The following is a 27,079-nucleotide window of genomic DNA, read 5'->3' on the forward strand; positions in this document are numbered from 1 at the left end:
CAGTGGGAAGTTCATTCCACCACTGTGGGGCCAGAACAGAAAAAAGTCGTGACCGTGTGTCGACCCTTGAGGACCCTTGAGTGACGAGGCAATCAGTCGCCCCGAGGTGGCAGACCGAAGTGGTCGGGCAGGGGTGTAAGCATCGACCATAGCCCGGAGGTAAGAAGGAGCTGTTCCTTTCACTGCCCTATAGGCTAGCACCAGGGTTTTAAACTGAATGCGAGCCGCTACGGGGAGCCAGTGTAGTGGCTTAAGTGGTTAATGTATGTTTTTTTGTAATAATAATTAAAATCTGCCAAGTAACTTGTAACTAAAGCTGTCAAATAATTGTAGTGGAGTCAAAAGTAAAACATTTGACATGTAGTGGAGAGTAAGTACAAAGTATAAAAGAATTGAAATACTCAACCGAAGTCAAATAAAGTGCCTCAAAATTGTACTTCAGTACAGTACTTAAGACTTAAGTAGATGTACTTAGTTACTTTCCACCTCTGTGTGAACTGATCCATGGTCAGTGTTCTGAAGCAGAAGCTAATGTTTATTGATCTGTTTCAGAGGCTCGCTTTTCTGACCTCAGAGACCTGCTGCTCACGTTACTTCACCAAACTCCACCACTCCATCTGTCTCTTTGATTTGTGGAGATGTGAGCTCCTCTACTGTCCTTTCCTCTAATCTCCTCTCCTTTCCTCCACTCCCCTCATGTCCCTCCACTCCTCTCTCCTCAAGTCTCTCCTTTCCTCTCCTCCCCTCATCTGCCTCCATTCATCCTCTCCTCCCCATCCACCTCCCCTCTTTCCAAACAAGTGTGTTGTAGCTGGGCCTAATCCTGTGTGTATTTTAAACACTAAATACCAGGAAGAAACTATGAATGCAAACAGATTATTATCCATTTCACAGTTTTCTATAAGTACCAGCCAACCTGCTGGTACCTACAGTACCATGTCGGCCGCTTCAAATAACCTATGAAGAAGTGGGGCTTGGCAGACAGTTAGTCAGTTAGTCATGTTGACTAAGTTGCAATGTGTATTCAACTGTTTTGTTTAAAAAAAAAGAATTATGGCCTGGGCCGCAGCGTGGCGGTCCAGGCACCCTAGGCTGCAATGCCAGCCTGACAGCGTGTCGCGGGTTCCACTCCCGTTCCCGACGACCTTTGCTGCGTGTCACCCCCCCATCTCTCTCCCCATTTCCTGTCAGCCTACTTTCCCTATCCCTCTCTAATAAAGGCATACAAAAGCCAAAAAAAAAATCTTTAAAAAAAAGAAAAAGAATTATGACCAAAATAAAACTCACTAACTAACAGTGCAGCATGTTAGTGCAGCAAGTCAGAGCAGACTGCTGGAGTGTTGGGCAACCCCATATGCATGATAGTGATATGCAACTGACTTCTGCCAAGACCCGCCCCAGACCCGGAAAAGTCGCGCTGTTGAGTGACAGTTGGGGCAAACGCATTCCCCACAACATCATTTACTATTCTGTCCCTATCGGTACATAACTCGAACGGCGCTGAGTCGTCGCGGGCACTCGCGCCTGGAGGCGCTCGGGCTCGACTCCTCAGCCTCAAGGTCTGCTGAGTCGGCGCGCCTCCGTCATGGTCCAAAACTATACTTTATTAGCCAAAAAAAAGTTGTCTGCGGTTGTCGGAAAAAGAGTGCCCCCAGCGGGATTCGATCTCGAGCCTCAGGGTCGGCAGGCTAACGCCTAGTGAGGCACGCATAGATTGGTGAAGCAATAGGAAGCCCCGCACGAAGCCGGGCGGCTGGGTTTGGATACGCCCTTCAAGACCATCGATTGGGCTCGTTCTGTCAGTCTAATGTGAAGTGACCTGGCCGCTTGTTTCTCTTGATAAATCTGGCACACCTGCATTACACCTGCAATCTATTATAGGGAGGAAGTGAACAGATATCGACTGAAGCAGCAGCAAGGCAATGGCGCCGCCCCGGAGAAGGGCCAAGATTAAGATTAAGATTAATACAGACCACCTTCGGAGCCCGGCCTCTTCGACGTAGGACCAGAAACGAGGGCATCATAACGTTGAGCTGGCCATCTTGACAATACACGAAAGAAGTAGCAGCCAACCTGCTAACTCCCCGCTCCCCCCTCCTGCTGAGCCCAGCTTACTTGTGTTTAAAGCTTCACTGTCACAAAGGTCCAGGAAATGTCAAGTAGCTCATGTGCTGTGTGTGTGTGTGTGTGTGTGTGTGTGTGTGTGTGTGTGTGTGTGTGTGTGTGTGTGTGTGTGTGTGTGTGTGTGTGTGTGTGTGTGTGTGTGTGTGTGTGTGTGTGTGTGTGTGTGTGTGTGTGTGTGTGTGTTTGTGTGTGTAATGTGCTGTACACAGTTTGACACCCTGACATGTCATGCATGCATGGGGGGTTGTGGAAACAGAGAAGCCATGCTGGTTCTCTACACGAAGATGTCACATATTTAATGTTAACAACACATTTGTTCTGTTTCCTACCCAGTCTTTATGGCTGGTAGTATGGGTTAGTAGTATAGGTCCATAGTTGCACTAGGGCTGCAACTGAAACTATCGATTATTTTCTTAGCGATTATTCTATAGATTACTTTTTGAGTGGTGCCAACACTCCTACATTTGACCGTGTGTGTCCGTCCGTCCATCTGTCCGTCCGTATGTTTGAGCACGGCCTCAACAGCTGCAGCTGATTGCAAGACAAGGATGCAACCAGTTACACTAATTCAAAGGCACCACTCTCTTCACACTGGGTGTGATTTTTTTAATTTGATTCATCAATTTATCGGTGAAGCGTGTTTTTTAAATTTATTTCTTATACATCAACAAATCAATTAACCACTTCAGCGTTATTGTATAGGCTACTTAGTCGCACAATGGTCTCGTGCAAGAATAGTGAAAATGGCACATGTACAAGCTAAAAATGCCATGACATGCCAAAAATAAGGATTGATTATTAATTGATTATTTTCTTAAATTATTGATTATTTTTCATAAATCGACTAAATCGATTAGTTCGACTAAGTGTTGCACTTCTACCATGCCTTTTTTAATTCTTTTTTAGCCTTACTACAGCCTGGATTTAGCAATTTTCTTCCCTCTAAGAATCAGGTAGGCAAATATTTACAAAAGAGATATGCAAATGCAAAGAGCTATGCAAATCAGTGTTTTTATGTATAGGGTCCTGTCTCCATTGTAGATGCAAGTACAAAGACAGTTGAGCACTAATAATGAACCTGACGATGCATATTTGTGAAACATGTTATTTTCTGTGGAACTTACTACTTAAATAAAATCAGTCCAGCAGGAAAGGTTTTTTGGAGGAGTGAGCAGTCCTTTCCTATGGATATGAATCCAGAGATGAAGGTTTAATTCTTGTTTGTCTGAAAACGACTACTGCTACTAATTATCTCCATTCACACACTTTGCCAACTAAATACACACCACATCAATGGAAGGGAGAGATCTAAGCTGCGCTTGACAACAAGGACGTAGCCAGGCCAGTAATACCTGTTCCTGTGATTGACAGGAGATTGACTCTGTGACTCTCCCTCAGGGCTGTTCTTTAGCTGGAGGGCGGCTGTGTATGACACAGTATATAATTAAAGTAAGAGTCATATACATAACAAGATTGGGACAATATGTCATCCTCATTAACTTCCACAACCACAAAAACACATCTCCCAGAACTCAAGTATTGTTTGATGTGGCCATATTCCAGAATATACTGCAAATTCAGCTCAGACAGAAACTTTGTTTGAATTTGTTATAACTTTTTTGGACAAATCCTTATTGCAGTAGGCAGCATAATATGTTCTAACATGTTCTATATCAAATGTATATGTGATACTTCTCTAGATCTGTCTGTAACAGGTTCAATGATTGATTATAGACCACAGCCGGGTTCTGGATCAAAGTTGTCATTGTTATTTCCAGTGCTTCAAAGTGCAATGCCTTGGTTACAAATAAGACTCGGAGTCGGAATGCCTTAGTTGTTGTTGTAACCAAAATGCAGACAGCCACATGGAAATAAGATGTCAGAAGATAAGATAAACCTGTCAATCTCTGTAGAGTGTGTGTGTGTGTGTGTGGGGATGGCTTATTTATCTTGTGCTCATCGGTGCACAACAGGTGTGTTGTCAGTCACACCTAAGAGTTTAATTAGTTTGACTCAGGCCAGGTGTGACTGCTTTAGGGTATGGGCACATGAGCGCGAGAAGGGAAGTAGCCAATGCATGTGTCACGATCATAAAATTTTACTTCACGATTGACAAATAATCCTTCTGTGTAGTTTTGTCCAGTTTTTCTGTTCTCAACTTCCTATTTTACTGGTTTTATTGGTAAGTAATGATTTTATTCTCTGTACAGCACCTTGTAACAACACTTGCCTTGAAAGGCGCTATAAATAAACTTCACCTTATCGGCGGACATACGCCAGTATGCTGCAGGCTGATGTACGTTCCTTTAACAGGAGGAAGGCTGAGAGCTCACATCACAACAAAGTTATGGGTCTGTTCACTGCGCGAGTCTCTCTCTCACACACTGATGGGTCTAATTTTGTACCATTTTCTTATGGATCTAAAGTGCACCATTTTCCATTTGTATGTGTTAATATGGTTAATAGTATCAGTGCCTCTCAGGCAGCCTGCAACATTGTTTTGGTCTGATGGGCTCCTTCAGCTCATGTCAACAATATTAGATAGCAGGTTAATCTCGTTGCCACACGGATTTGTTGTTATAAACTCTGTGCATAAATGATACCCCAACCTTGGTTGCCCAGGAAACGGAGCCATTCAAGACATAACTGACGGCTGACGTGATGACGAAAGGCGTAACCCCACGTTATGTGTATAATTACTCTGTATCTCTGTTTTAACGTCAGAATAAATATATCTGGAAGCATGCTTTTACGACGCTTGTAAGATCTCTTCTCTGGAATAAACCCCCGTTTATTGATGTAATGAATTCTTATCTGACCGATAGATATGGACCGGTATTTGCTAGGAAAAATAAAGCTATCCATTGGTCATCTTCGAGCCGGACTTCAGAACTCTGGGTGCCGGCGGTCAAAGCCTCGTGGGCACAATGGATCTCTTTTCAAAGTGTGATATCTCACACTACTTCAAAAGAACTTCTCCCAGGCCGCTTGCCGGTTTGAGTCCGGCGGCATCCAGGGGGACAGAAGCTCCAAACCAGACCTCCATTTCCGGTCAGTATACTAGGGGTTTATTCCATAAAATAGGTACATCTGGACAATTGGTTATGTTAAACATAATATTCTATTCCAGACACTGTTTGTCTGAGTTTTGTTATCCCTCTGAAATGTATTTACCAAATTCCAAAATGATTAAAATAATGATATAGCCTAACATGTCGAAAAGGTTTTTAAAATATGTCTATTTCTATTCATGAAACTGTCCACTTGCTTTGAACTACATGTCCGAGTATTGCAATTAATAGTGGTTATGAGACTATTCACTTGAAGTGTTTTGAACTGCGGAACTCTCTATCTCCTGTCTGCGCGAGTCTCGCACACGCACACACGCGCACACGCACACACACGCACACACACACACACACACACACACACACACACACACACACACACACACACACACACAGTCTGCCTGTCTCTCTCAATTTCTGCCCCTCTCTCAATTTCAGCCCTTTGCTTTGTTGTAATAAAAAAAAGCGTCATTGATAGTCATATTTTTGCAATTCCTGCATAATCCTGCAGCATGCACATGCTCTACATGCTTCAAATACGCCAGGTCCACTGTCATGTGAAGATCAGACCCAATGGAGGGCTTTGATGGGCTCTTTCAACTGTTCATTCACATTCCAACCAAATTCCAACCAACATCATACTACTTAAAATTGCATTTTATTCAGACCACAGTATGAGGGCAGCTTTTCTGAGAATCCACAACAATGTGTCAACGATCTAACACCGTATATATTTGTGGTCTTAATCCATTAACACCGGGAATCTGTCATTTGCTATTAAAAAATAGCAGATATACAAGCACACAGCGATGTGAGCTTGTACATCCGCTATTTTTTTACATTTTTGAAAAACCGTGTGTGTGCATTTGTGTGCATTTTTTAACACATCTTCTCTTCTGGGGGTCCCTGGCACAAAACATTTTCAGATGTCCGCGGCCATTTGGGGGGCACGAAAAAGTGTGAGAACTACTGATTTAGAAGGCATTTGTAGAATCGGCCTCAGGTCTTAATGGGTTGAGGCGTGGTGTATCATCAGCTGTAGTCTGGGAGCAAGCAGGTTTGTAATTAATCAGGTTGATTGGCTGTCCAGTGAATTTAATGGCCAGTTAATCAGGTCTGATTACAGTTTGTTGTCTTGCAGTGGGACTGGGCACAAGCTAGTCTCTGGACACCCTAAAAAAGTCCCAGCCATGAATCTTTTAACCGATTGAAGTGGCCAGGGTGGCATTTTTACACAAGTTGCTGCGAGGCTCCTTTCTGTCTCTAATTAACACTCCGTACAGTACATACAGAATCATAATCCCTTTTATTCGCCAAGTGTGTTTGCACAAAGATCTGGGGCGTACATATAGCGTCGCTGTCGGGCAGAAAGCTTGCATCTCTATTTCATCTTAAAGTTGTTTTTCTAATACTTCCATCGTATGACAGTGTCACTCAATAGTAGCGAAAATAGCCAATCTACAAGCTCACAACGCATCTGATCTTGTAGATTGGCTATTTTTGAAGATCGTATAATGATTTATTATAATGTCATTATAATCCTATAATGACATGCTCAAAATAGCGACGCCGGGTTGAAAGTGGTCAAGTCTGTCTATGGGTTTTATCAATATTTAACCAATTACATTTCTTGAAAAGTAACGGTTTTGGACATACAAGGTTTCTACCTGACAGTGACAATATACTGTAACAGTAATGTTTCTCATCCGGTTTTGCACTGCGACCTGACTATGAAATCTCTACAGGACGAGTTAAAGAAACACAATACAATAACACAATAATCCATAAGCTGTCGTCTGTGACCCTGTCACAACATGTCACGACCGCTCACCGCTTGTGAAACACTGCTATGGCATTATCTGTAGATTACAGCTGCAGGATATCAATTATGTTGCCTATTCTGTGATTGCACGGACACCTAGATATCCTGATGGTACTTGAATTGTTAAGTCTGTAAGGAACAGTGGTGCACACGAGTAGCTCATCAGTTAGTGCATCAATCATATAATGGCATCGTCCTTGATTCAATTCCAGAACTGTGCGGCATTATCATCCTTCCTCTGTGCCCTTAAGCTTAATTTATACTCCGTCATATGATGACAGTTTAGTTTCATTCCCTGAAAATAGTATATACAACAAGCTTGTGAGCTTGTAGATCTGCAATTTTCGGAATAAATCAGGCTTGACTTTCCCATCACCCTACAATGTCCTATACTGTCTGCATCGGTTAACTCATTTGTTAATTCTATATTATTTATAACTCTCCTTGTGAAAAAAAGGTGCAAAACAGTATCAAAGTGCATTGTGAGGGTCATGCTTAATATCGAGAATATATCAATTACTTTTTCGTTTAAATCACATCAAACAGAATGACACGATTTCACCTTCTCATCAACGTTATGTGGCACTGGCAACGGGCCAAGGAAATTAACCAGATTCTAATTTGTGGTTGTACCCACAGCTCAAGTTGTTTTCCTGTTCAGGATGGGACGCCATCAGTTTTGATATGGACCTGATGGGGTGCCGTAGGAGGGCGCCGCAGCGTTGCCAGGCACCAGCAGTAACCCTGCATGATTCCCAGTGATTTATGGCAGAGGGCAGAGGCTGGCATCTGGGCACCTTCCCTTTGGCATTAGCCCACACACCTCCTGTTGTGTGCTCATATAGCACTGACTTCATAGCAGCACACAGCACCCGAGGGGGGCCAAACCACAAGTATTTCTCAACTTATGTTTTCATTTTTTCCCCCCCAAGGGACCTCTTTGAGAGGCTTTTGAGAGACGGTTCTCACACAGTGTGTGCGTGCGTGCGTGCGTGTGAGACTGTGAGACTGTGCACGTGCTTCCCAAACGTCGCATAAAGACTTGGTCATTATTACCTAGGAAGATGAGTTATTCCATAAATCATTTGGCTTATGCCTGCACTGTGAGCTCAAATAACAACCTCCTGAGAGAACCGAGGAAAATAATAATATTGAATTCAGATGTTCTATTTGAAGAGAAAAACACCTCTTACAATTTAGAATTAATCAAAATGATTAGGGGCCAAACTACAAAGGTGTGCAGCCAGGCCACCCGATTGTGTTTGTTAGTTTTATTATTTTACTTTCTGCCATTGTTTCGCAGTTCAGTCATATCGGCCCAGTCACTTTAGATTACAAAGCTTTGCAGAATAGTAGAGGGTCATGCCAAACAGGCAAGAAAAGAATCTTATTCTGATGGGCGAAAGGGGCAATGCTATAGCAATCTACTGTATATCATGCATCGTTTGCCATACAGCCATGACATTTTGTACACATATGACTCTCCTCATGAGGAACACATTTGCCTCAAGGACCCATAACTTCTGCCTACTTTTTCTGTTTTGTGGCCATTTAGATGTATTTATTTTAATCCTTACTCCTCTGAGATCTTTTGAGCAATCTGCAAAAAATCTTTTACACAAATCCGATGTTCATTACAATCCAGCCAAACCAAAGCGTGAATACATCACAATTGAAGCCTTCATGAGGCAATATTGTGGAGGGTGTTGCTTTTTACAAAGGCAAATAATAACCAATAAATGGTCTAAGCCTAAGGTAACACCACAACACGTTGTATGCTTGATAAGCATACATGTCACATCATGTCACATCATGTCACATAAGCAGAGGCTGATCCTCAAATATTGGCCAGTGAAAACAAAATGGCAGCGGTAGAGAGCTAATGTCTGCTTTAGTCCTGCCGGGTGCCGGCCATGCAGATTTTTCAGAAACTCCATACAGCTGTAGAAGGGCCCTCTAATGACCACTAGTGTCTAAGTGCTCATTAAACTGAGTACAAGCAACAACGCCTAATCATATAAAACAAAATGGATTTTCATCCATTTGTGTTAAGTGGACCGACAACAACGGAATAGAATACCGAATGTCTTAATGAAATAAAAAGAAAACAAAATAAAAATAATCTGTATGAGGATGAGCAGAAAGAAAAGCCTGTCAACCATGATCGTCACGCATGGGGAGCTAACAAATGACTAAAAATCCTGTTGTATAATCTATTATTTGCCGTTCTGACTTCTTGAATTATACATACAGTAATCACCAGATACCGTGTTTTTATTTCTCAGTGTATGCTTTCAATCAATACAATCCCATCAGGCCGCACTGCAACACAAGCATCATCGAACGGCCACCCGACTGGCCCAACTTGAGGCACAAAATACACCGTACAAAAATACCTACAAAACTTTGTACCCATATTACTATCGATTATAACCTCAGTGTGTGTGTATGTGTGTGTGTGTGTGTGTGTGTGTGTGTGTGTGCCTGAGCATGCAGGCAGTGTATTGTCAGCTGCAGGCAAAGAGGAGAAAAAAAAAACAACGGCAACAACAGAACAGCAGCTCACAGACAAAGTGAAGCTCTTCCAAATCGTAATGAGGAAAGTTTGCACGGTGCTGTGCACTTTTTAAACTGCTGTTGTGTTCTCAGTGAGGAAATGGCTGCAGCACTGCTCTGATGCCTGGAGGAGAATGCTGGCGTTCAGTTGAGTTCAGTTCAGTGTGGTGTACTGAATATACTGAGGTATAATATTCAAGTGGTAAGTGTTTTAGAGTAGTGCTTCTAAAACATCATGTCAGGGACCCCCAAATCGATACAGTATGTCTTTGGCCGCAGAACCCCATTTGACAAGATTTTGTACCAGGGACCCAATAAGAGAAGATGTGTGTATATTTTATCAACATTATCATTATTATTATTTTTTTCACATTATTTCTTCCTTTTTTTTGATGCAAAAGTAGCCGATCTACAAGCTCATAACGTGTTGGGATGCGACGTGTTGTGAGTAAAACCGGTAGATAAAACCAGTTTAAGTGTTTAAACAGATTTTTGATGCTTTATTAACACATTTCGCTGGGAACCCCCTCACGGATCCCTGGGGGGGATGAAAAGCAACATTTTAGAGGTTGGAGATGATTAGACAAATCCAAAAACCAAACATCCTCACGCCATCAAGATGGAGGCCGTGAAGTGAAGCATGTTTAAATGTTATTCAACCACATTAACCTTGGCGTCCCTATTTGTGCAACATTTTCAAAAATGGGTTAGGGATATTTTTCAGAATTATTCTATTATCTTTTTTTAGATTAAAAAATAAATACATTTGAAAATGGCCGATCTACAAGCTCAAAACGTGCCGAGATGCGACTAACAAAGGCTAAAGACTAACAAACAGCCCTATAGTATTTCGGTGGAATAGGTCAACGGTTCTCAAAGTGGGGTCCAGGGACCCTCAGGTTTCCTTGAGGGGCTTTCAAATGGACCCTTACAGGTCTGTAACTCTGAGGGCATACAAACGGGAACATTTGTACGCCCTCAGAGTTACGGGGGGTCTTTGAAATCAAAAGGTTTGAGAACCAGTGGAATCGGTTCAGCACACTGAAGCCCCCTCAACAGAGACTAGTGGGTATTGTTATTATGTTGGGGGGGTTGAGTTGGAGTGGTCACTGCTGTGGCTTGCATTATAGATGAGCAACAGAATGGGTTTTAAAGGTTCCTAGAGTAGATGGACCCCTTGAGTGCCCTCTGTGTGTGTGTGTATGTGTGTGTGTGTGTGTGTGTGTGTGTGTGTGTGTGTGTGTGTGTGTGTGTGTGTGTGTGTGTGTGTGTGTGTGTGCGTGTGCGTGTGCGTGTGTGTGCGTGTGCGTGTGTGCGTGTGTGTGTGTACTAGTCAGCAAAATGGAGTTGCGTTGCCAGATTGATCCATCAAGTGCTTCATTCTCCTCCCAGAGAGACAAGGTTTCAAAATCCCCAATTCTCATCTAAACAATTAGTTTCCATAATTTATAACCACACTGTGACTATATAGCCTACAGTTTTTGTCTATTATTAATGTTCATTTTGTTCTTTTGGGTCCTTTTTTAATCAAAGGCACAGCCTTTGGCGTCCCTACTGTACACATAAGGGTAGATTCGCACACACTTGTTTTAGTTAAATTAACACTCAGGATTTTGCTGTGTAGTAACCGTTACATCCTGTTTTGGACCAAACAATGGTATCCGCATCTTTAATGGCCAAGTAGAAATATTTGTTGAGAGTGGGATTTTGAAAGTGCACGAGGCAGAAATATAGGGGATTTAAGCATTAGGCGATAATGAGGGCCTTCATAATGTGGTGACATCAGTAGAATCTTGAGAACATCACTACAGGAAGGAAACAAGACTTGGAGGTTGAGTTTGTTTATGCTCAGAACTTGTCTTTCTGCTGACGCTGGTGTGTGTGTGTGTGTGTGTGTGTGTGTGTGTGTGTGTGTGTGTGTGTGTGTGTGTGTGTGTGTGTGTGTGTGTGTGTGTGTGTGTGTGTGTGTGTGTGTGTGTAACAGAGCACTCAGGGCTGTGTCTCGGCGAGATGGATTCGGTGGTGTCCTTGGGGATAGAGAGTGGAGGTGCATCTAGTCGATTGATTTCCAATGTTCCAGTTCTCTTCTAATGGCCGCCATGAGCAGAGAGTGGATCAGTCCACAGACAGACACACGCCGCCCACTGACAGACAGTCACTGTTCTGTTGATTCCTGTTGCTCTCTCTCTCTGTCTAAATGTCCTTTCCATCTTTTTCTTTCTTTCTTTCTCCAACCCTCATCTTCTTTATTTGCAAGTGAGTTTGTGCACCAAGCTGGGATCGAACCCCGCTCTGCAACCCGACGCACAACCCACCGTGCCAATAGACCTAAGCTCGATTGGCAGAGCTGTTGCGGCCGGGTCTTGTCCGGGGTCACTACATCTCTCTGTCTTGGACTAGAAACATACAGTACTACCAATACACTCTTCTACTCCAACACAACAAGCTTTTCTATAGCCACTCACTGTCACAGAACCAAGTGCCTGCCAAAAACCCACTCTACCAACCCACTCACCCACTCACTCTCTCTCAGAACACATCTGGTTAGACTTTCAAGAAGTCAACATGTAATCGGGGTCATGAGAGATATCTCATGAATGAATGATGTGTTGTTATAGAAATCCTAGTCTCTGACAGCAGCGTTGCTTCTCTGGGATTCCTTAAAAGCCAAACGGCAGCGTTGCTTCTCTGAGGGTAATGGACACTACGTATAGTACCAGCTTCCTTAAAAAGTAAAACAAGAGTCTTTGGCCTGACCTTGAGCAGCAAGAGAACGCCAAACAGTGAGAAGGAACATTGGATGGTAGATGTAAGGGTGTGTAATAGGGCTGATCTCGTGTGACACAGACACTTGCTATAGAGTTCACACTTACTAGGAGTTGAAATACCATCAGCTGATGTTGGAACTGGGATCTGTTCCAGGTGGTGACTTTTAGCATGTGACAGCGACGGCAGTGCCTCTCTGCCGGTAGGGGTATTGTGTGCGTGCGCGTGTGCATGTATTGGGGATCCACTGATGTAGGGCTGGGCAATTGATTGAAAATATATCAAAACCGATATAGAAGCATAGAATAGGTTAATAGAATAATCGAGAAGCAGGTATTTTTACATATCAATGAATCGGCATGAAAAGATTGAACAGTCTGATTAACCACTTTAACCCTGTATTATACTTTATTGTACAATGGTGGTGTACAAAAATTGTGAAAATGGGCTAGATCTGCCCCCCCCCCCCCCCCGGATCCTACTTTGAGAACCACTGTCATTAGCCCTTGTTTCTCAGCCTGGAACCAGCTACGGCCGGTTCTTAACTACTAGACTAGTACTACAATATTGTGGTATTTAATGTATCAGGTCCTGACTTTATGGTTGATGTATAATTCAGAACCCAGTGTGAAGTCATTTTACTAAAAGGAATTGACCACCTCTGTGCTACAAACACCAACCCGGGTTAAAGTATTGTCCCATTTTGCAACGCTGTGCCCCTTTTTATTATGATACACAGTATCAACACTGTATGTACTGTATTTCACTGCTAATTAGGTGCTGTCAGTGTAGTAGACAAACTCGTTTTTTTGTCATGTGACAAATGTTGAGGTAAATGTTTTTACATGCTGCTGTCATATACGTACATACGTGCCGAGGTATTTATTCAGACATTTACTTTTCAGAATATGAACCACCTATCCCTCATTAGCTAAGTGGGCATAGCTTCAGTTCAGGTTTGGTTTAGTTCCAATTGTATTCTAGCAATGATAATAACAATGAAAATGGAATGAATTAGATCAGATTAAGAGTGATTTATCCAGCTAGGCCCTATATATACTTTGTGGTACGGCAAACTTCGAAAATACCCTGTCTGAGTCTACAAGCTCACATCACGTCACAACAACTGGCAATTCTTTAGGCTATCTTTCCCTATAATATGACACGTCCAAAATGGGGATGCTAGGTTAAAAGTGGCTAGTATAAAGAGGTCCTTTTGCACGCCTACTTGGTAGGACAGGTGCGTAGGAGTGAACAGCCAACGCATAGAAAGAGGAAAGACAATATTTATTGCAGAAAATAGTCATACGTTCCGGTCAGAGTCGTATTTTCTGCAATAAATATTTGCTGTGAGGGAAGACAGTGTGTGGGACTCTTCTTTCCAGGTTGAAAGTGGTTAAGACAGACCATATTCCATTTTATTTCGATCCTATTGGCCTTTCTGAACCCTGTTATTTGCTTGATAATAGGCCAAAACAGATGCTTGTGAGTCATGCGGTCCTCTGAGAGGCAGTCAGGGCATACTCTGCCTCGAATCGCTGCTCTCCTAGAGGGCAATCGACGAGCGAGAGCGAGCGCTCACTCTGAGAATAATCTCACAGGGATGGGTGGGAGATTGAATGACAGATAACTCCCTGCAAAAGCTAACACACAGCAAGACACAACGAACAACAACACACACGCGAGTGTGTGCGCACACACACGCACATATTGCTATTACTATACTTGTGAGGACATCAAAGAAGGAAAATAACCGTACGCCTAAAGCCAAAAAATTGCAGATCTACAGTACAATTTTGTCATGCACCAAATGTTTCGGTGCATGACACTGGCACGCAACTAAGTATAAATAATGTTTAAGTCTAATTCCAAACCCTAAACCTCTAAATATCTTATCCTAATCCCAACATGAATCTTTTTATAATTGTAATCGTACCTCTAAAAAAATCTTTTTTTCGACCATAAAACAATAATTTTCAAGTCAAATTGTCCTCACAATGTCTATTTCTCTAATTCTACTATACTTGTGGGGACATTTGACCACACACACACACACACACACACACACACACACACACACAAGAAAATCACTATCTTTGGCTCACTACCTCATTCTCGCAGTCTCTCTTCAGAGTCTTCACCTCTGCTCCTCTCCGTCTCTCTCTCTCTCTCTCTCTCTCTCCCCCATCCACCTCTCTTTCTCACTCAATCTCTCTCACTCTCTGGACTCAGCCACACCAAACTCTCCACAAATCCCCCCATTCATCCAGGTTGGACGTTGATGGTTTTTGTTTGTAAAGTGTTTGATGTCAGTCACACTGGCCAGATAAACACAGCTCGGCGGTTGGGAGCGTGCTCACCAACGTTTGAAGCCCCATTATCTTCCTGTTGTGGCCGACTTTTGTCACCGCGGAAGGTGACAGAGGGACACGTAGGCCGCGCGGCGTGCGTGCACTGCACAGTAAAATACCGGGGTGTTAATTTAACTCAGAGAGAGGGTCCGTAGAGGTCCATTTTGTTGCATTTGGAGTGTACTACTACTAAATCGAACCGAATAAACCCTTACAACTTTCACTTGTAGTCGAGTAATATTTGACCAGGAGTATCTACAGGTTTACTCAAAATGGAGTTGAGTAGAATGAGCACATCTCTCTCAAACATCGATGTTTTTTAAAACATTTTAAAACAGTGGAAATAGCCGCTCTACAAGATCACAGCATGCAACGCGTTATGAGCTTTTAGATCAGCTATTTTCACTACTTTTGTGTGACACTCGATGTATGATAAAGTAGGACATTCATTTAGGAAAAAACATAAAAAGTCGAAAGCTGGAGATACAAGGTTTCTGCCCGACAGCAACAAGATCAGACTGATGGCAGTTTGGTTGCTTTTTATTTTCCATTATGTTTAGTCGTGATGGACTGAAATTGAGTGATGGATTGTAAATTGGTCCATCCACGCTCGTCTCCCCAGCCCACTCCACTCCTGTTTTTAGCTCCTTCCTCCACAGATAATGCACTTGTCTCTGACCTTAGAAGTTGAAGTCATTCCATTGCAGTGAAATACTTGCTTACTGCAGGAGGTGGACGATGGGGAGACTTATAATCAATACCGCAGTGATATTATACCTACAGTTATTGATTTGGAACAATTTGATATGTTAACTTAAAACTTGGGGTACGCCATTAGATAGATAGATACCGTATGATAGATAAGTATAATAGGTAGCCAGACAGACAGACAGACGGATACAAAAGTGACATTCTTAAAAATAAGATTTAAAAAAGCATAAGAAATATTAAAGAAAATAAGTAAATAATAACAGTAAAAGAGTAAAAAGGAACAAAAGTTCACAACAATAAACACTGCAACAAACCATACAAATCAGACATGGCGATAGTTCAGACAGTCATGGCAGTCACGCGGTTCCCCACGGGCCATGCTCAGCCACACTCAATCACCCTTCAATCACATTCGCCAACAAGCTGACACACAGTACATGTACGCCCCTCAAAGTGTGGTCCGGGAACCCCCAGGGGTCCTTGGGTATCCAGGGGGTCCCCAGCTAAATGTGTTAATACAGCATCACACAGATTTGAACCACTTTATCCAGATATACAAGCTCTCAGCTTGTACATCTGCAAATATCAATTTGGGGTCCTTGACATGAAAATGTTTGAGAACCACTGTTCTCTAGGTGGTATATTTACTGGAGATTTCTACGCACCTGTGTCACCTCAAGACCTCAGGAGGGACCCACCCAATACCTCCAGCCTCTTGTTGGTTTAAAAAAAACAATAGTTTACGGAGCCGGAGGGAGGAGTTTAGCCTTGGCCAGGAGGAGGAGATGGGCAGTGACTTGGCCACCACTGTCGACCCTGCCATCAGGAGGGTGTAGCGGTTCAAGGGTCGAAACACCTGATGATCGATGGTCCCCGCCTGAAGACATCAAATTTTCCTGGCCAAGGCTACATTCACCAAACGTGAATGGAGGAGAAGCATCGTTAGATGTAATTATAATCATAGAACTCTGGGCAACCAGTGACTTCCAGGAAAGTCTGGATGGATACCGAGGAAGGTCGGTGACGCTGGAGAGACAGATGACCACCAGGAAGAGCCTGGCGTGGGTGTATGAGGATAGCAACCTCATGCACAGCACTCGCGAGAGGGCACCAACTCAAGCTATAGACATTAATACAGATACCCCCAGAGTCTCCCGTGAGGGGGGGAGTATGAGAGACTCAACAATACAAACTTAATGGTTTATAGCCAGTAATTAACCACAACTAGCGAGACGGCTCACCTAAACATCAACTGGGGAGGAACTGGAAGTAAAGTGTCACTGCGAGTGCAAGCGAGAAGATCTGCAGGAACACAATAGGCAAAATACATCTAGCCAGGACCAAGTGAGGAGAAGAGGGGTCACATGTGCAGCGCACAGCCTCAGCGGCTGGTGAGACGAAGGAAAGATCCAGGCAGGAAAAACCCCACAGTACTGGAGATTTCTACGCACCTGTGTCACCTCAAGACCTCAGGAGGGACCCACCCAATACCTCCAGCCTCTTGTTGGTTTAAAAAAAACAAAAGTTTACGGAGCCGGAGGGAGGAGTTTAGCCTTGGCCAGGAGGAGGAGATGGGCAGTGACTTGGCCACCACTGTCGACCCTGCCATCAGGAGGGTGTAGCGGTTCAAGGGTCGAAACACCTGATGATCGATGGTCCCCGCCTGAAGACATCAAATTTTCCTGGCCAAGGCTACATTCACCAAACGTGAATGGAGGAGAAGCATCGTTAGATGTAATTATAATCAAATGACCACTTCAACCATTTTCAACCTATCTCCATATGGTTGGTCCTTACTATTGCTCATTATAAAATGGTACCATTTTTGTCTACTCACTGTGTCTCAGAGGAGGGCTGTGGACATTTCAGGAACCTGCCTACCAGTGACATCATCAATCCAAGCTAATAGAAACTGCAGGCTTTCGATTCCTGGAAAGTTGGCATGCTATAATAGAAGCCATTGTTCTCGCATTAATAATAACATATTTTAAATGACCAAACCTGCTTACCGATGATGTCCCTGGTAGGCAGGTGTCTGAACTGTCCACAGCCCTCCTCTGAGACACAGACCGAGTAGCCAAAAATGGCACCATTTTATAATAAGCATTACTGTGGAGCTGTGGACCAATTATATGAAGACAGGTTGGAAATCGGGTGAAGTTGTCCTTTTAAGTGGAACACGGCTCACTCTTCACACCACATGCTCAGCAAAGGTCATACAGTAGCACCTCTCCTGCAGCTTGTCAGTGATCACCTCCCCAGCCTCCACCTTGTGGCATTTAGTTCTCCGCCATGTTAATTGTTAAGCCTGGTAAACCATCCCGGTCGTGTGAATTCACATTGTCATGTGTCTTCTGCAGACCGGTCTGGCCCCCAAGCGCCCAATGTGTGGGCGTTTTGCAGAAACCAAAATGTGGAATGGCCAATCAGTGTCTGCGCTCATGGCCTTGTGATTGACAGACACTGATTGGCTGAATTCTGTGGATTGTATGACGTTATGTCTGTGTATCTTTAGTTAGAGTTATGCCCTGGAATGGTTCATCACAGATTGTTTGTCATGCTTGCGCAGACAATCTGTAGTAGCCTATCACAGGAGCAGATATAAACCACAAACGTGTCTGACTGAACTATAGATACAAGAATAAAAACTTTACTCACTCACAGGCACACACACTTGCTCGCAAGCACACCCACACACTGGTTTGTTTGTTTGTTTGCTCAACACACACACACACACACACACACACACACACACACACAAACCATTGCAATTGCATTGTAAAAGCGGTAACATTGTAAGAGACCGAGAGTGAATGTATGAAAGAATTATAAGCAGCATAGAAACCAGAGACAGCAAGTGCAGTTAAAAAAGAGAGAGAGGAACATTTGAGTGGACAGAAGGATGGAAAGAGGAACATGCGGAGGGAAGCAGAGCTGCACGTTAAAGGATTTACAGAGCAATGAATAAATGAGAAGAGAAGAGAAGAGAAGAGAAGAGAAGAGAAGAGAAGAGAAGAGAAGAGAAGAGAAGAGAAGAGAAGAGAAGAGAAGAGAAGAGAAGAGAAGAGAAGGAGTTAGTGGTGGTAGGTAGGTGGTATATAGAGAGATGGTTCTCAACACAGGGACCGGAGACCCCCAGGGGTCCTTGAGATAGAAATCATTATAAATGGGGTTCCATGGCCTAAAGCATATCAAACTGGGGGTCCTTGAAATTAGTAGAGGGGATGGGGGGATCCAGGAGACAAGGGGCCAAGTGTTTGATCAGACCGTAAGCACTTAATTAATATACCAGTGTTTCTGTCTAGACAAGTGGGCGGCTTCAAGGCTATAGCAATAGCATGGCCACACACACGCACACACGCACACACGCACACACACACACACACACACACACACACACACACACACACACACACACACACACACACACACACACATACACACACACACACACACACACACACACACACACACACACACACACACACACACAAGCACGCACGTATGTGTTAATGTAACCACTGCTAGAAGTGTGGGAAGATAGAAGTTGGAAGCTGCATGATTGAAATGAGTAAAAAAGCAAAGCTGGTAGGATGACAACATGCTTTCACCTTAACGAGCTAACGAGTTTGTCAACATCAATCAGTCATTATTTTGTTTTGCTTTTCCTTACAGTGGTTTCTGCTTGGAAACAGGAGCTGAGAATAGATTTATACGCATAGGGACAGAGAACACTGCCTGCCTGCTTGTGTGGATGCAATGACTTGCCATTTTGCCACAGTGGTTCTCAAAGTGAGGTCCGGAGACCCCCAGGGGTGCTTGAGGGGGCTCCAGGGGGTCCACAGCTAAATTACTTAACCACTTAAATCCTCTATACTTAGTACACGTGACCTGAGTTGGCTCTGAATTTGGACCGCTTTTTTCAGTCTACACCAAATCTATTGCCACTTTCTACCGCAACACGTTGTGAACCTTGTAGATTAATATATTGAATTCTTTTTAAAGAATTTGAATATCTTTTGACATTTTAACATCACCAATCTTGTATGGGGGTCTGCGGTCATATTAATGTGGGGTTCCTTGACATGAAAAAGTTTGAGAACCACTGTTTTATGTCACATTTCTAGTTATTGTCAAAAATAAACAATAGTTTGGTGACAGACAGTCAACATGTATAAATTGGTGTCTTTTCTATTTCTATGAATATTTGGACAGCCAAAATACTATTCTCACCTTTAGAAATGCAAGACTTTCCTCTTTTTGGCAGTGCACATGAATCAAAATGTGTTTTCAGTGACAAAAACAGCATAGAAGATGTTGAACACACACACACACACACACACACACACACACACACACACACACACACACACACACACACACAAACACACACACGTCACTATTAAAACCCTTTCATCGAGCCATTACACAGTAAAATCTAGAGTGCTCCCAGCATCTGTATTGTGGGGAAAGCTTTCGCTGAAAATAGCATAGCAATAGATCAACAAAGTATAGAGCCCTGAGGGACTACGCTCAACCATATGGGGTTTAACCCATTCAACGCATCTGTGTCACTTTAGATTTCTTTGGCTATTTTTGAAAAATCTTGAATATTTGTGCAAATCTTTGAGTATATATTTTTTAAAGTGAACATTTGTAAGTTAAATCTTTGCTTCTGGGGGTCCCTGGAACTAAATATTTTAAGATTGGGGTCCGTGGCCAAACACATTATTTTGGAGCACCACTGATATAGCAAAAGATTTGAGTTACAAATGTTCACTTTAGAAATATATACATATATTCAAAGATTTGCACAACGTTTCAAGATCTTTAAAAGATAGCAGATCTACAAGCTCAAGTATGAGCTTGTATATCTGCTATTTTTTAATAGCCAAAGAAATCTAAAAATGACACAGATGCGTTCCCGGTCTTAAAGGGTTAAGTGGTTAAATTACCACTCAGGATGTGGCCGTGTGGCATCAACAGGCGGCCACCCCGGGTGAAGGGCAGCCGTAGGTGCCAGCGCACACGAGACAGCCTCAGAATAGCTTCCAGGTAACGCTCACACATGCTGCATCCATCACCTCTCTCTCTCTCTCTCTCTCTCTCTCTCTCTCTCTCTCTCTCTCCACACCGCAGACGGCGTCACTGAGACTAAGGTCACACGTGTCGTAGTGGAAAGTAACTAAGTACATTTACTCAAGTATTGTAACTCAACTACAATTTTGAGGTACTTTTATTTCCTTTATTTTAAATGCTTTACACCTCTACTCCACTGCGTCTCAGAGGCAAATATTGGGCTTTTTACTCGACTGCAATTATTTAGATTATTATTTTATAACACGTACATTAACCTCTTCGCCTATTCGAAAATAGCCGATATACAAGCTCGTTGTAAGACAGCAAGTCTGATCATTGTGAGGTTGTAGATCAGCTGTTTTCGAAAGAGTTTGACTTTTTTTTTTGTTGAGTACTTTTACTTTGGCACTGTAAGTATATCTTGATGCCAATACTTTTGCAGGGCTCAGACATACAGCATCCATCACCTCTCTCCAAAGCACAGACAGCGTCACACAGACTAAGGTCACACACGTGGAGGTGTTGTTTCCATGGTTTCTGGACCTCCACAAGAATCCATTTAACCACTTTGATCCTGGCGTCCGTCCCTATTTTGAGCATTATTGGCAAGATGTTATAAAGAATTGCAAAACAAAAGCTCACAATGTATCGCATTGTGAAGCCTTGTGAGCTTGCAGATCTGCCATTTTGCTAATGGGGGGGTGGTGTTAAGTACAAAATAGTTTCTTCATAAAATAGGGCTTAAAGGAGCACTTCACCCATTTTCAAACATATCTTCGTATAATTGGTATCACTCATGCTCATTATAAGATGGCCCCATTTCTGTCACACTCTGCACCTCATTGGTGGACTATGGGCCGTTCAGAAAACTGCCTACCAATGGCATCATCAATGGGGATTCCGAGCTTATAAAAAATTACCTTCTTTAAATAAAGTAAAACATAATATATATATATATATAAATGTGGGAACCCAGGTGAATGGTGCACCCACTGCACCTGACTTAGTCACATGACCAGGAAGTATAAAAGCCTAGCTCCTCCAAGTAGAGAGCCATTTGTCTCTGCTGTAGGCTGCATGGTTCATGCAGGGAGAAGGAGAACACATGGTAGGCCAAAAACTGAACCTTGTAGATCTGCTACTTTGTGCGACCCTTTTGTTTGTTGCAGCTCATGCTAATGTTAGCTTATTGTTTGAGCACATGTTACTGCTGGCTTTTGTTTGTTTGGTTGCCTATTTTCTGTTGAGCACATGGAGGCTTCCCATGCTCTTTGGCACTTTAATTTAGCCAACATCATTGTGTTTTATTATCTTATTTTAATGCATTCATTTATTATTTCAGTTTTACAAATGAAGTGACCTCCTGTGGTGTCTGTTCTGTCTGCCCTACCTGGAGACACGGGTAAAGCAGTATACATTTTATGCATTGCCTCTTTGTGTATTTTAATGTATTTTAGTTTGTAACATCACTGTCTTCTTTAATACAGCAGCTCTGGTGTTGAGGTTGCCCCCCTCGCCTTGGCCTTGCATTGTGTGCACAGTTACTGCAACGCAAAGTAGGTTTTAAGCTGTTTGTTCTTTTAATGATTTGAATATAGTGTTTTATTTAGTGTGATACTAGGGCTGGCAACTAATGCGTTTTGTTTGTTTCCTTAAAAGGGACCACACCGGCCACTGTTAATTTACTCTTTTTGTTTTGTTTATTTGAGCCATCTAGCCAAGGTACACTGTAGGCATAGGTTTTAACACTTATCCATATTGGCATATTTTAACTGTTCCTCTCCTCTGTTCTGTTACAGTTTAATTTGTGTCACCCTGTTCAAGGCCGGGTCCGCCCTGCTGCACACGGCTTTCCTCTCAGCTTGGGACTGCACTGGGGACCCCTTTGGTTTTTATTGGTGTGTATTGATATAACCTGGCACTGTATGTTTTGTATTTGAATTTTGTATTTATATTGCATGATTTCTTTGAGGCCAGGCCTGTCCCCTTTTCTTTTCCCCTAGTTATTTTGGTATTCACTGTGTGCACGGGCCGACCCGCCCTTCCTTAGACTGCGAGAGGTAACTGTTAGATTGCCATTTTAATACTAAATACCTTGCCTTAAGGACCTTAATTGTCGTGCTAGTTTGTAATAGACAACAGTGATGTGTTTTGTAATTTCATGGTAATAAAGTTGTTATATTTTTCCACAAACTGCCTCTAGTAAAGTAATTGTTCCTGTTTAAGGCAAGTTGAACAGTGTAAGGTTTAGGGGTTCCTCCTGCCCCCTCCACAAGCGGGAGGTGGCGTAGTCAGGCATATTATAGTATTACTACTCAGTTACTACATATATATACACACACTTGTAAAAGCCATTGCCCTTACATTCATAAAGATGTATATATTTAAAAAAAAATCTTGTTTGAAATGACCAAATCCGCCTACCGATGATGTCAATAGTAGCCAGGTTTCTGAACTGCCAATAGCCATACACTGAGACACAGACTGAATAGACAGAAATGGTACCATCTCATAATGAGCATTAGCAAGGACCAATTACAGTTGTATAAAGACAGGCTGAAAATGAGTCAAGTGGTCCTGTAAGTGGTTAAGCATGCTTTGCATTTACACTGCTGGCTTTTATTTAATGTCTCCATAGTCTAAGTCAGGTCAGTGTTAGCACACAGACACGCTGTAGATATTCTTAACCCCTGTTCACATGGAGGAGAATTGCTGAGCATGCAGCACGCTCTTTTTAGCAACAGCCCCTGCATCACATTCATACAATGGCACTCATTCACACCTGGGAGCTGCCTAGTAAAAAGCCACACTGTCCTAGTTCTATCAACACACACACACACACACACACACACACACACACACACACACACACACACACACACACACACACACACACACACACACACACACACACACACACACACACACACACACACAGAGAGAGAGAACTAGCCTACTCTCTAAGAAAAGCCTGATTGGTAGATGCTACGCACGGTGATTTTGTTTAATCTCGTGTTGGGAGAAAATTACTGTTGAGGTTTGCTGTGCTGCCGTGTAATTCGCTGTAGTCCCGTACAGCTCTGTGAAAGACAGGCTGGCGAAACAACCTGCAATTGTAAAAGGGTGTTGTTCAAAAGAGAATTGGGCAGCCTCGCCCCACTGCAGTATAGTAACCCCCCCCCTCCCTCCCTCCCTCCCCCCACCCCCAAACAAACAAAAAGCAAAACGCAACGCCTCTACAACCAGAGCTTGCTAATCCCGGAGGTGGTCTAGCTGGTCTGTCTGTCTCTGCCGTGGCTTGAGGTGGAGCTCAACGGAAAGGCTTTCAAGTTCCATCGTGGTGTGTGTGTGTGTGTGTGTGTGAACAGGTTATGAGGCGTTGTTTTGTTATATAAGTGGGGAATAAGGTGAGAAAGAGCCTACGGGTCTGGGCCAGCCTTAAAAAAAACTGAGAAAGTCGTCTCAGTGGAAAGAACCTGCCCATTTGAGCTTTATGCTTCTTTTTTTTTTTGCCGATAAATAACAGATAGGCTATTTTCTGTGCGTGACACCGGGGCGCAAGGCGAAGCTGTGAAATGAAATATGACTCCTTATTCGTGTCATATTCATGACATAAGTGGGTCTTAAATACTGTGGGAATATCAATGACTTATCCTGATGAGCGCTAACTGTTGCATAATGTCTTGGACTATTGCCTAAATATTGCTTAATCATTGGTTTCTGTGAACCTTAGGCACCCACCCTGGAAAAAACAAAACAATAACAACATTGCACGTGTTTCCAAATATTGAACAATTGCCAAAAGAGTATACCCATTTGAAATATATTTGATATATACTTTGACCAATCAAACAGTTACCATATTTTCGTCAAACTTTTGCATATTTTGATTATTAAGCAGTATGACAAATGTTTCTTTTCTGTATGGTCAGGGCTGATTCACAGACAGAGTGTACAAATGTAACCAAATGGACCCTCATGGGTCACTGAGGATTTCACTGTGTAACGCTAGAGACATGTCCCTAACAGTATGTGGCTTCTCCTTGGCGTGGAAGCCCCTCTCTCTGCAAAGTGACAAATGAAATGCGAGCTCAACGTCCTCCTTACCTGAAGTGTCCCACATGTTGAGTTCGATCCTCTGCTTGTCGATCTCGAAGCTGGCAGTGTAATTCTCAAACACCGTGGGAACATAATTCTGAAAGCAGAACCACACAGGAGATAGAACTTAGGTTCAATCAGCAATGGCACTTTTAGCCTACACCAGGGGTCTTCAACAGGAGGTCCGGGACCCCTAGGGGATACTCAGAGATACTGCAGGGGGGCCGCCAAATCTTTGTGTTATAGGAACATTAGCTGAAAATAGCCGATCTACTACAAGCTCAAAACGCCTCGCAGATTTTCGGAAAAGAGGTTTGGTGTACAGGGGAGAAAGAGCAGACCAAGTACCTAGCCACAAAAGGGTACTAGTGGGGGGTCCCTGCTTCATCTCTCTCTCGGCTAAGGGGTCCTTGGCCTGAAAAATGTTGAAGACCCCTGGCCCACACTGTCAAATTCATTATCAACTTAAGACACTTAGGTGACTGGTTGCTGGCTGTTTATCATATACCACAACAACAGGGACTTGTCAACATAATGTCTCTATCGATGCTGTAAACACAGAGCTGTTTGTGTGGTTAAGGTCAGTCCTGACGTTTGAACTACTCTGAATTATAGAGGAGATGTATGTCAGTGTACTGTTATTCCAAATAGCCTAAACAATTAAGAGGATTTCAGTATAACAAATAGAATTAAAATAAAATAAAATAAATCCATGTCACACACACTGTACATTCGCATATCCCTGGTTCCCCCCAGAATCATCACAGACTACTGGACCGAACAAACCTGTGACTATCTGGTTTAGGGACGGGTTTAAAAACGGACGCACTAGGAGGTCAACATGGTTTACGCACAAGGGTGCGCACTACCCAAGAGGCGCATGAGGATCAAGCCTATTTTATTCAGTAGTATAACGGCCTAAAGGAAAAGTAAAGCGACACCTGAACCACAACAACACGTAGTTATCTTGTAAATCTGTCCCTTCGGGCAAGCAACACCTTTGAGAGATGATATAGCCTTTGAAATTAAAGCTACCGTTGGCGTGGAGTGCACTCACTGCCATGATGGCAAATCCATAATCCAAAACTTAGGATGAAATTAAATTAAACGAACTTGCCATTAAGTACATATTCCATTTGGACTGAGCAGTGGTGGGGAAGTAACTAAGTACATGTACTCAAGTACTGTACAATTTTGGGGTAGCCTACTTTTATTTTACTGTAGTAGGCTATTTCCAATTTTCAGTACTTTTACTCCTACTCCACAACATCTCAGAGGCAAATGTTGTACTTTTACTCCACTACAATTATTTAACAACTTTTGTTACTTTGTAGATTTTGATTATTATTACAAAACATACATTAACCACTTCAGCCCTAATATACATTTCGGCCACTTGAAAATAGCCAATCTACAAGCTCACAATGCATATGTGAGGCGTTCTGGGCTTGTAGATCGGCTATTTTCAAAATATTTGCATACATTTGAAAACTTGGGACATTCCGCTTAATCGGTACATGTACTTAAATTGGTAGGCTACTTTAAGTATCTTTTGATGCCAAATACTAGTTTACTCAACATATTTTTGAATTCCGGACTTTTACTTAAGAGTATTTCTAGCTTGCAGGATTGATACTTTTACTTAACCATTAATACCTGGAACGCTTCTGTGTCACTTCATTGGCTATTCAAAAATCATGAAAATTATTTTTAAATATTTTTTCCCGAAAAACTGTTAGGATTTAGATTTTTTTTAAGCGGCCTCAGGTCTGTAAAAACATTTGAGTACTTTCTTCCTTTACCTCTGGATACGAGTCTTTGGCGAAGACGTGGAGGAGCGCCGTCTTGCCACACTGCGTGTCACCGACGACCACGACCTTACAGCGGCTCGTCCCCCCCGCCGGCTTACTGCTCTCCATGGTGCTGATCCCCGGGTCACCGTCCCGTACCCGTCCCCCGTCCCGTACCGTCCCCTGTCCCGTACCGTACCCGTCCCGTACCCGGTGTGACTGTCAGCGGCGAGGAGTGCTCATTTAGTAGCTCCACACCAAAACGAATGTAATTTTTTTTTACAGCAACAAACTCAGAAAATAGAATAAAACGAATACAAATTGGGGGGAAAAAAATAAATCCGTTTAAAGATGTTAAACAAAATCAACGTGTCTGTAATATGTCTGTGGCTCTTTAGCGTCCAGATGTTTGGAGTCACAAGTTCAAGGTGTTAGTAGTGGAACAACATGATCAGCACGCTGTGCTGTACGCTCTGCTCTGCTCTGCTCTGCTGCTGCTCAGTACCAGCACAACTGATACTGACCAGCGTTGCCAGGTTTTGTGAGAGAAATAAGCAACCAGGTCTACACATGAGCGCTTTGAATCGGTCGGCTATTTGTAAATAGCAGATCTACAAGCTCACAACGCGTCGCGATGCAACACGTTGTGAGCTTGTAGATCTGCTATTTTCAATAACTCTTGCAATAAAGTATTGAATGTTTGGAACGTTTTTG

General features: G+C 42.9%; 1 protein-coding gene and 1 long non-coding RNA gene across 2 annotated transcripts in view; one reads left to right on the forward strand and one right to left on the reverse strand.

Moving 5' to 3' along the window:
- LOC311059453 (rho-related GTP-binding protein RhoN-like) overlaps window positions 1–26,842 on the reverse strand; it is a 67,844-nt gene extending 41,002 nt beyond the window's left edge. The window contains exons 1-2 of the mRNA XM_084077387.1: window positions 26,378–26,842; window positions 24,585–24,672 (exon numbers count right to left, since the gene is read on the reverse strand). Coding sequence (XP_083933513.1) covers window positions 24,585–24,672; window positions 26,378–26,494 — 205 coding nt within the window. The 5' untranslated portion in view covers window positions 26,495–26,842. The remainder of the gene's footprint in view (window positions 1–24,584; window positions 24,673–26,377) is intronic.
- On the forward strand, window positions 21,533–22,664 carry LOC311059454. The gene is made up of 4 exons (XR_014602166.1): window positions 21,533–21,585; window positions 21,820–21,879; window positions 21,965–22,033; window positions 22,277–22,664. It is a non-coding gene; the product is annotated as an uncharacterized lncRNA (long non-coding RNA).
- Window positions 26,843–27,079: the final 237 nt, after the last annotated feature.

Source organism: Gymnoscopelus microlampas, assembly GCF_963454915.1.
Source record: "Gymnoscopelus microlampas genome assembly, chromosome: 14".
NCBI lineage: Eukaryota > Metazoa > Chordata > Actinopteri > Myctophiformes > Myctophidae > Gymnoscopelus > Gymnoscopelus microlampas.